Source organism: Dryobates pubescens, chromosome 26 (genome assembly GCF_014839835.1).
Source record: "Dryobates pubescens isolate bDryPub1 chromosome 26, bDryPub1.pri, whole genome shotgun sequence".
NCBI classification, from domain to species: domain Eukaryota; kingdom Metazoa; phylum Chordata; class Aves; order Piciformes; family Picidae; genus Dryobates; species Dryobates pubescens.
In genome coordinates this window covers 16,641,919-16,651,192 of record NC_071637.1, presented here as the reverse complement: position 1 = coordinate 16,651,192, position 9,274 = coordinate 16,641,919, and the positions used below count along the sequence as shown (strand labels likewise).

The 9,274-nt window shown below is 66.9% G+C and overlaps 1 protein-coding gene across 1 annotated transcript; it reads right to left on the bottom strand.

The window, feature by feature from the left end:
- Window positions 1-279: 279 nt before the first annotated feature.
- STK35 (serine/threonine kinase 35) lies at window positions 280-8,530 on the bottom strand. Its single transcript, XM_054173566.1, has 2 exons — window positions 7,631-8,530; window positions 280-992 (listed from the first exon to the last, which is right to left on the bottom strand). Exons 1-2 carry the CDS (start codon window positions 8,064-8,066, stop codon window positions 280-282), a joined length of 1,149 nt encoding a protein of 382 aa, XP_054029541.1. The 5' UTR covers window positions 8,067-8,530.
- Window positions 8,531-9,274: the final 744 nt, after the last annotated feature.

The following is a 9,274-nucleotide window of genomic DNA, read 5'->3' as shown; positions in this document are numbered from 1 at the left end:
GAGGAGCGAGGCTCCTGCCCAGCCCTGCCTGCTCCCCTGGGCCCGTGGGCAGCAGCAGGGCTTGCAGCTGCTCAATCACTTCCCCACCTCTGCTGCTTGTTCTGTTGCAGCAGCACAGGTGGGGGAAAAGGCCACTCAGAAGCAAGGCTCTGAGCTGAGTCACTCCAGAGAGCGCTCCGGGAGCACAAAGGAGCCCTTTGTGCCGCTCCCCTCGGCCCGCGGGGCAGCCCAGCCCGGGGGGCTGCGGCCACTTACCGGCGGCGGGGCCCTGCCCCGGCCTCAGGCGGCACACGTCACCCGGCCCATCCTGCTCTCCAGCTCGAAGGCGTCGGGCCGGTCCTGGGGGTTGGCGGCCAGCATGTCCTTCAGGAGCCGCTGGATGCCCTCGGACATGGAGGTCCTGCGCTTCTGGGGGATGTGCAGCTCCATCTTGGGGTTCTCCAGCAGCGCCTCCCCCACCGGCACGATCTCGGCGCCCTGCCGCACGTAGGTGCCCAGCAGCTCCCGCTTGGTCTCGGCGTCGATGAAGGTGATCCGCTCGATCATGGCCCAGATGATGATGCCCAGGGCGAAGATGTCTGCCTTGGCGGTGTAGTGCCCCTCCCAGACCTCGGGGGCCATGTAGAAGTCGGAGCCGCAGGCGGAGGAGAGCCAGCACTTGTTGAGGCTGGGGGCCGCGCCGCCGGGGGCGCCCTGCGGGCCGCGGGCGGCCGCCCCGGCGCACACCTTGCTGAGGCCGAAGTCGGCCACCTTCAGCACCGGGCTGCCCGAGCGCTCGGTGATCAGGATGTTGTCGGGCTTGAGGTCGCGGTGCACGATGCGGTTCCTGTGCAGGAAGGCGACGGCGCTGGTCAGCTGCAGCATGAAGCTGCGGGTGGTGGCGGGGTCGGGCCGGCGGGACAGCACGTAGCGGTTCAGGTCCCCCCCCTCGCAGAACTCCATCACGAACCACAGGTAGCAGGGCTCCTCGGCGCAGCCCAGCACCCGCTCCCCTGCAAGAGCCACGGCAGCCGGGTCAGGCGCTGCAGAGCCTCCCCGCCGAGGGACCGCGTCCTGCCCCGGCCGCCCTGCAGCCCCGGGCCCTCGGGCCGGGAGGGACAGCGAGACCGGAACCTGTCCAGAGAAGGGCACGGAGGCTGGGGAGGGGTCTGGGGCACAGCCCCGGGAGGACAGGCTGAGGGAGCTGGGGTTGCTTAGCCTGCAGAAGAGGAGGCTCAGGGGAGACCTCATTGCTCCCTGAAGGGAGGCTGTAGCCAGGTGGGGGTTGGGCTCTGCTCCCAGGCAAGCAGCACCAGAACAAGAGGACACAGTCTCAAGCTGTGCCAGGGGAGGTTTAGGCTGGAGGTGAGGAGAAAGTTCTTCCCAGCAAGAGAGATTGGCCACTGGGATGTGCTGCCCAGGGAGGTGGTGGAGTCCCCATCCCTGGAGGGGCTCAAGAGGGGACTGGATGTGGCACTGGGTGCCATGGTTCAGTCATGAGGTCTGTGGTGCCAGGTTGGACTCCATGAGCTTTGAGGTCTCTTCCAACCCTGGTGACACTGAGCTGGGGCTGTTCAGTCTGGAGAGGAGAGGGCTCTGAGGAGACCTAATTGTGGCCTCCCAGTGCCTGAAGAAGGCTACAGGAAAGCTGGGGAGGGAGCTGCAGGAAGAGGCACCAGAGCTCCTCAGGTGCTGCAGAGGGGACAGAGAGCATCAGGCACAGGGCAGCTTCCTGCCAGCAAAGCTTGCACCAGGTGAGCCTTGAGGCCCCTTGCAACCTCAGGCACTGTGCTCCTGGGCAGGCTGCTGGGGGGGCCCTGCTTTAGCAGGGGGGGTGAAGCAGATGATCTCCAGAGGTGACATCCAACCCCCACCATGCTGCCCTCCTCCAGCAGACACCAACCCCATGAAGAGAAAGCTCCCAGGAGACCTCATTGTGGCCTTCCAGGATCTGCAGGGGGCTACAGGAAAGCTGGGGAGGGACTTTGGAGGGTGTCAGGGAGGGATAGGCCTGGGGGGGATGGAGCAGAACTGGAAGTGGGGAGATTGAGATTGGCTGTGAGGAAGAAGTTGTTCCCCAGGAGGGTGGTGAGGGCCTGGCACAGGCTGCCCAGGGAGGTGGTGGCAGCCTCATGCCTGGAGGTGTTTGCAGCCAGGCTGGAGGTGGCTGTGAGCAACCCTCTGTGGTGTGAGGTGTCCCTGCATGCCAGCATGCCCTGGTGCCCACCAGCAGCAGCCCCAGCCCCCACTGAGGGCCCAAGAGACAGACAGAGGCTGCCAACACAACCAGCTCATCACCTTCACTCTAGAACTGAGTTGCTTTGCAGCCACCCAGCAGCAGAAGGGACAAGCTGGAGGCCACCACTCCCCCTGCCCCAGGGAGCAAGTCCCAGAGCCAGCTCTGGGCCTCTGGGAAGCAGGCTCAGCACTCCCCCCACCTGACAGTGGGTGTGGGGGTTGTTTATGGCAGCAAAGCCCCCAGAGAACAGCTGGGAAAGGAAGCTTCCAGCAGCAGGTAAAAACCCAGGGAGCAGCAGGGGGCCAGGGGAGGCCTGGCCGAGTCCAGCAGCAATGGTCAGGGCTCGGTGTGGGTGGGAAGAGTGGTTCTGTGCACAAACAGTCTGTAGCCATGGCTACTGCTATGGCAATGGGAGCCTGCACAGCACAAGGCTTTGGCTGCACCTCCCTGCCCTCAGCAGAAGATAGGAGGTTTGGTGTGGGGGATGGGAAGGGCAGGGAACAAGTTGGGTGAACTTTGAGGAGTCAAAGGAGACCCTCAGACACAAGGCCAAGGGACCTCCAGGTCAGCTTGGCTCTGGAGGCCAGGAGGCTGGAGCAGCTCCTCTGGCTTGGGGCAGGCTTGGGTGAGGAAGCACAGCATGGCAGGGCTTGGAAGGGACCTCTGGAGATCAAGGCCAAGCCTCCTGATGAGGCAGGGTCAGCCAGAGGTGGTCACACAGGAGCACAGCCAGGGGAGTGTTCAGCCTGCAGAGATGGAGACCCCAGCCCCTCTCTGGGCAGCCTGCTCCAGGCCTCCAGCAGCTCCTCCTCATGCCCAGATGGAGCTTCTGATGTTCAAGAGTGTGACCAAACCTCCTTGTGGGGGAGCTCAGGCCTGCCCTGGGAGCAGAGCCCCCTGCACACCCAGCTCACCCCACTGCCACCTGCTCAGCTTTGCTGAAGCCCAGGGGCAGGTCACCAGGGCTGCCCTCAGCATCCCAGCCTGGGGAGCAGCAGGGTTTGGCTCCTCTCAGCCAGCAAGCAGAGCAGAGCCCTGTGCCCAGCACACACAGGCAGGGCAGGGAGGGGAGAGCATCCCTCCAGCATGCCCCCAGGAAGCAGCTCACCAGCAGCCTGGTGGGTCTGACGTGCCAGGGCTCGCTCTGAGCAGGAGCAGGGCTCTGAGGGGCTGGCCCCAGAGCCTCCCCCCGGCAGAGGGGAGCACAGAGCTGACCCTGCAGTAGCTGCAGGCTCCTTGCCCTTCACTCTGGGTGGAGCTCTGCTAAAGCAGCTACAGCCAAGAGCAATGTTTCCTCCTTGTCTATACTCAGAGAAGTGTTTGAGCTGTTAAATCATCTTCCTGCCTCCCAAACAAACAGCTCCCACCACCAGGAGCTGGCAGGCTGCTGCCTACAGGCGAGATGTTAGCAAACTCAAGTCAGGCACAGCCAAGAGAGGAAGGGATGCAGGAGACAGCCCAGATCTGGTCCCCAGCAGCAAGCCAGCAGCCTCAGCACGCTCCCTGCCCAGGCAGGCTGCCACACTCCCAGAGCCACACAACTGCTTGGCTTGGAAGAGCTCTCTCTGTGATCTTAGAGTCCAGCCCAGCAGCAGCCAGCACCACCATGGCCACCAAACCCTGGCCCCATGGCCACAGGGTTCTTGAACCCCTCCAGGCTGACTCCAGCACCTCCCTGGGCAGCCTGGGCCAGCCCCTGACCACTCTGGCACCAAAGAGATTGTTCCTGATCTCCAACCTCGGCCTCCCCTGGCACAGCCCCAGGCCATTTCCTCTCATTCCATCAGCTGAGACTCTGCACCTCTGCTGCAGCCTTCCCCCCACCTGTCCTGGGAGCTCATCAGCAGCTTGTTAATTTGCTTAGAACCACGGGGTGGGGGGGAAATAAAACAATGAAGCCAATGCCAGCAGAGGCTGCAGCCCAGTGCCCACTGGAAACCCCTGACTCCCCCTGAGCAAGGGGATGAGAGGCTGGCACCAAGCCTGGGTGCTTGCACTGATGGGTACCTGTGTGACTGATGCCAGGGCAGCCCACAGGTGAGGCTGAGCACTGGCAGCAGGTTGGTGCCCCCCCGGGTGACATGGCAGGGAGCAGCACTCTGCATCTGGTCGACCTGGGCAGCTCTGGCCCTGTGTTGGGTCAGGCAGGTGCCCAAGTGCCAGGGCACAGTGCTGAGGTGCCTGCCTCTGCTCCAGGGCAGTGCTGGGCTGCCAGCTTCTCCTGGGCACTCTGCCCTTCAGCTCAGGATGCTGTACACAGAAATCATTTGGGTTGGAAGTGACCTTGAAGATCAGGGAGCCCAAGCACTACCCCAGCACTGCCAGGGCACCACCAAACCACATCCCCACAGGGCCCTGGGCAGCCTGAGCCAGCCCCTGACAGCCCTCAAGGGGAAGAAATTGCTCCTCCTGTCCAGCCTAAACCTCCCTGGTGTCACTTGAGGCCATTTCCTCTTGTCTTGTTCCTTGGGGGAAGGGACAACCCCCACCTGGCTCCAGCCTCCTCTCAGGGAGCTGCAGAGAGCACTGAGGTCTCCCTCAGCCTCCTCTTCCCCAGGCTGCACACCCCCAGCTCCCTCAGCTGCTCCTCCCCAGACCCTTCCCCAGCTTGGCTGCCCTCCTCTGGCGCTGCTCCAGCTCCTCAGCGTCCTTCTTACCACCTGGACACCTCGGCAGAAGGATGCAGGTGCAGGCTCCCCGCTGCAGCTGAGACCCAGCACCACCCAGCAGTCGTGCTCCTGACTCAGGAAGTCTGCAGCTAATCCCCTGGCCGAGCCCTGAGCCCAGGCTGGTTGGCACAGCAGCTGTGTGCCCCTGGGCAGCCTGGCTGCGGGCGTGCAGCAGGCCACGGCAGCAGCTACGTGCCGGCAGCCCGGCGGCTCCCCAGGCTGCAGGCAGCCCAGCAGCTCCCCAGGCTGCAGGCAGGGAGGGAGGCTGAGCCCAGCTCCAGCTGCTTTGGCTTTGAGTGCCCTTACCCATGGCATGTGGGAGCCACCAGGCCAGGGCTGCACGGCACAGCCCGCGGGGCAGGCAGGAGCGGGGGGAGGGGGAGGCAGGGCAGGAGGGGAGCAGGGGCAGGGCAGGAGGGGAGCAGGGGCAGGGCAGGAGGGGAGCAGGGGCAGGGCAGGAGGGGAGCAGGGGGACAGGGCAGGAGGGGAGCAGGGGGACAGGGCAGGAGGGGAGCAGGGGGACAGGGCAGGAGGGGAGCAGGGGGACAGGGCAGGAGGGGAGCAGGGGGACAGGGCAGGAGGGGAGCAGGGGGACAGGGCAGGAGGGGAGCAGGGGGACAGGGCAGGAGGGGAGCAGGGGCAGGGCAGGAGGGGAGCAGGGGCAGGGGGACAGGGCAGGAGGGAGGCAGATGGAGAGGAGAGAGAGGAGGACATTGCTCCAGGCTGGGCAGCAAAAGGTTGCTCTCCAGCTCTGGGATGAGCTCCCTGCTCTGCTCCCCCTCTCCAGGGCTGCAGCAGGACCAGGACAGGCAGGCAGTTCAGGGGGGGGTCTCTCCTCGCCTGGAGATGGAGGGCACCAAGAGCTTTCCCCCAGCTGTGTCACCCCCCTGTGACAAAGAGGGGGCAGGAAGCCCCTGACCTGCCAGGCAGAGCCTGCCTGGCTGCAGCTGGACACACACCCAGGGGCAGGAGCTGGCTGCAAGCCCAGGCAGTGGTGCCCACAGAGAGGAGGGCACTGCCCTTCTTGGGGAGCCTCCCTGGGGGTGGTGTGAAGGGAGAGCAGAGCAGAGGGAGGCAGGTCTGGACACGTGTCCCCAGCAGCAGGGAGGGCTCAGGCAGGGTCTGACAGCCAGAGGCTCACCCAGAAGGTCTCAGCAGCCTGGCATCCATCTGTGCCCAGCACAGGGTCTGCAGGCTGCCTGCTCAGGGGGGGACTGGGATGGGAGGGCAGGGGGAGACTGAGCCCCCCAGGCAGTGTGGGTGAGTGTGGGACACAGGGGTGGGGTGGGGTGAGCTGGCTGTGGGTGCAGCAGGCTGGGGGCCATGGGGGCAGGCAGGGCTGTGGTGTTTTCCCACAGCTGCCCTCCCTGCACCTGGGCAGAGCTGAGCCTGGGCAGCAGCCAGGGGAGCAGAGGGGGGCAGCACGCTGGGGGTGTCACCATCACAGCCACCCACCCTGACAGGAGCTGACCCCTGGCAGCCCCACGATGCTCTGAGGGACCCCAGGGCAAGGGGGGGGGGGGGTGGGGTCAGCCCAGGCTACAGGCAGTGGTGCCCAGGGAGCCAGCAGTGGGGGGGAACAGTGGCAGGAGGGCACAGAGCAGTGCCAAAGCTGCCGAGGGGAGCGGGCAGGGCACTGGGGGGCTTCAACAGCACTGTGCATGGAGGGGGGACATGTCCCCTTGGGGGCACAGGGACAGAGCCCAGTGAAGGGATGTGGGGGGGAGTGGAGCAGGTCAGGGGAGTGCAGGGAACCCCAGGACTGGGGATGCATGGAGCAGGAGGAAAGCACTGGCAGGAGGCGCAGGGGAAGGTTGAGAGCAGCGCACAGGGACGGTCCCCAGGGCCCAGCCTGAGCCGTGAGGGGACAGTGGGGTCCCTCAGGACATGCATGGGGCTGGGGGGCTGCAGAGGTGCAGGGCACAGGGTGGTGGCCTAGGGATGGGTGTCCCTGGGAGCAGCACACAGAAGGGGAGCTGGGAGGAACATGCAGGCAGAGCATGGTGGGGCAAGGGGCCCAGTGGGTGCCCAGGGTGGGTGGCAGCAAGGAGGGATGCAGAGGGACCCTGTGAGGAGCCCTGAAGGGACAGCATCAACGTGGGTGATGCAAGAAGAGTGGTGGGTGCTTGGGGCAGGTGCCAGTGCAAAATAGAGGGGGCCCAGGGCTGGCAAAGGTGACAGAAGAGCCTGGGGCAGCATGGGGTGCAGTCAGGGGTGCCTGGGGGCAAAGTGAGGCGTTCAGGTGGAGCAAAGGGTGGTGCAAGAGGTGTGGGGGAGCGTTGGGTGTCCCTCTGAAGAGCAGATGGTGCCAGAGAGGGGTTTGAGCAATGGGGAGCTGCCCAGGGTGGGGATGTCTGGAGAGGGAACCCAAGAGATGGAGGTCAGGGTACCCCAAGGGACCTGGGGGTGATGCCAGGGTGTCCTGCTGTGGGGGCACTGATAACAGCAGGCACTCAGGGGTGGGTAACCTGGGAGTGGGTTGACACTGGGGTGGACAAGAGGCCCTGGGGGTGGAGGAAAAGCCAAGGAGGATGACGCTGGGATGCTCAGGAGGTGGAAAGGAACCCAGGAAGGGTGACGCTGGGTGCCTAGGAGGGCGCTGGGGGCGGGCAGGCACCTAGGGAGAACGATGCTGGGGTACCTGGGAGGGTAGGGGGCACCCAGAAGGGTGCTGGGGGGGAGGGGTCCCGAGCACAGCGGCAGCGCAGGGGCGCCCGGGGCGGGGGGAGGCCGGGCCGGGTACCTTTGAGGGAGGTCTCGACGAGGCGCAGGTAGAGCTGGCTGCGCTTGTTGCCGTGGCTCATGCGCTGCCCCAGGCCGTGCCGCTGCAGCACGCACTCCTCGAAGCGCACCACGTTGGGGTGCTGCCGCCGCAGGCTGGTCAGGGCCCAGAACTCGGCCAGCGCCAGCTCCACGTTCTCGGGGGCGTCGCAGCGGATTCTCTTCACCGCCAAGCGGGCGCCGCTGCGGCCCGACACCGCTTCGTACACCACGCCGTAGGCCCCGCGGCCTATCTCGGCCAGCAGGCTGTACCGGGGAGTCCCTTTGCCGCCGTCGCCGCCGCCGGGGCCGGGCCCCGTCGCTGCCGCTACCGCCATAGGGCCTCTCCGCGCTGCCCGCCGCCGCCTCGTCGTCCTTTGTGTCCCTCGGCGAGCGCCGTCTGCCGCCGCCGTCTCCATGGCGCCGCTGCGGGGGGGCTCGGGGCCGGGTCCCGGTCGGGGGGTCGGGTCCCGGAGCCGCCGCCGCCGCCCCCCCCCCCGCCGGGTTGCGCCGGGCGGGCGAGGGGGCACGCGCCGCCGCGTCGGAGGGCGGAAAAGCGCGCCCTGCCCGCCCCTCGCGCCGCTCAGCCAATCACAGCGCGCCGGGATGAACCACTGCGCCGCCACGGGGGGGAACGGAGCCGAGCGAGCCGGGACCCCTCCTCCCCTCCGCGACGGGAAAGGGCCCGGGAACGGCCGCCCGATCCTAGCGCTTCGCTTTCGGTAAAGGGAGAGTTGTGCTGCCAGCGCGGTTCAGGACGGAGGGGGACGAGCGCGACGGTAGTCCCGCCAGCGCCCCCGCCGCCGTAGTACGCGCCGAGCCGGTGTAAACAGGCCGGGCAGCTTGACCTGGCCTGGCTCCCTGCTCCGCTCCGCTCCCTGCTGGGCTCCGCGCAAGGCTCGGTCCACGGGGCTCACCTGGGGCGCGGTGGCCCTGTCCGGCCCGGCCGCTGCACGGTGGCGACGGCGGCGGCAGCAGCAGCAGCTGTGAAGGGCAGGGCGGCGGCGGCGGTGGGATAAGAGCAGGGCTGCGCGTCCTGACGTAACCCCTTATGTAACGGCGGGGGTGACCCGCCCCTACCCCCTCCCCACCCCACCGCACCGGGACGGTCGATGTATTGGGGAGGGCGGTCGGTGCTCAGGAAGGGGTGGGATGCCCCGGGGGGGGGTGATGCATCGCGGCGGGGGGGGGGAGGTGTCGGTGCACCGGGGAATGGGGGATGCACCGGCAGCCGTGCGGCGGGAAACGTGGTGCACCGGCAGCAGCCGTGCCATGCCCAGGGGAAGAGATGCCCGGGACCCGGCGCACTGCCAGTAGCTGTGCGGCGCAGCAGAGTCGATGCACCGGCGAGAAGATGCTGCTCCGGGACCCGGCGCACTGCCGGTTGCTGCGCAGTGCAGAGAAGTCGGCACACCGGGAAGGAGTGGGGGATGCCCGGGGACCCGGTGCACTGCCGGTAGCCGTTCAGCCGCCCCGGAGAGCGCAGACACGGGGCTCGGGGATGGTTTGAGAGCCCCGGCTCGCATTCGGGACCGTTCCCAGGCACAGTCCGACTCCATGCCCGGGAAGGTTCCAGATGGAAGTTCCCCGGGAAAGTTTCTGAGATCCTGGGGGTCATTCCCCTGGG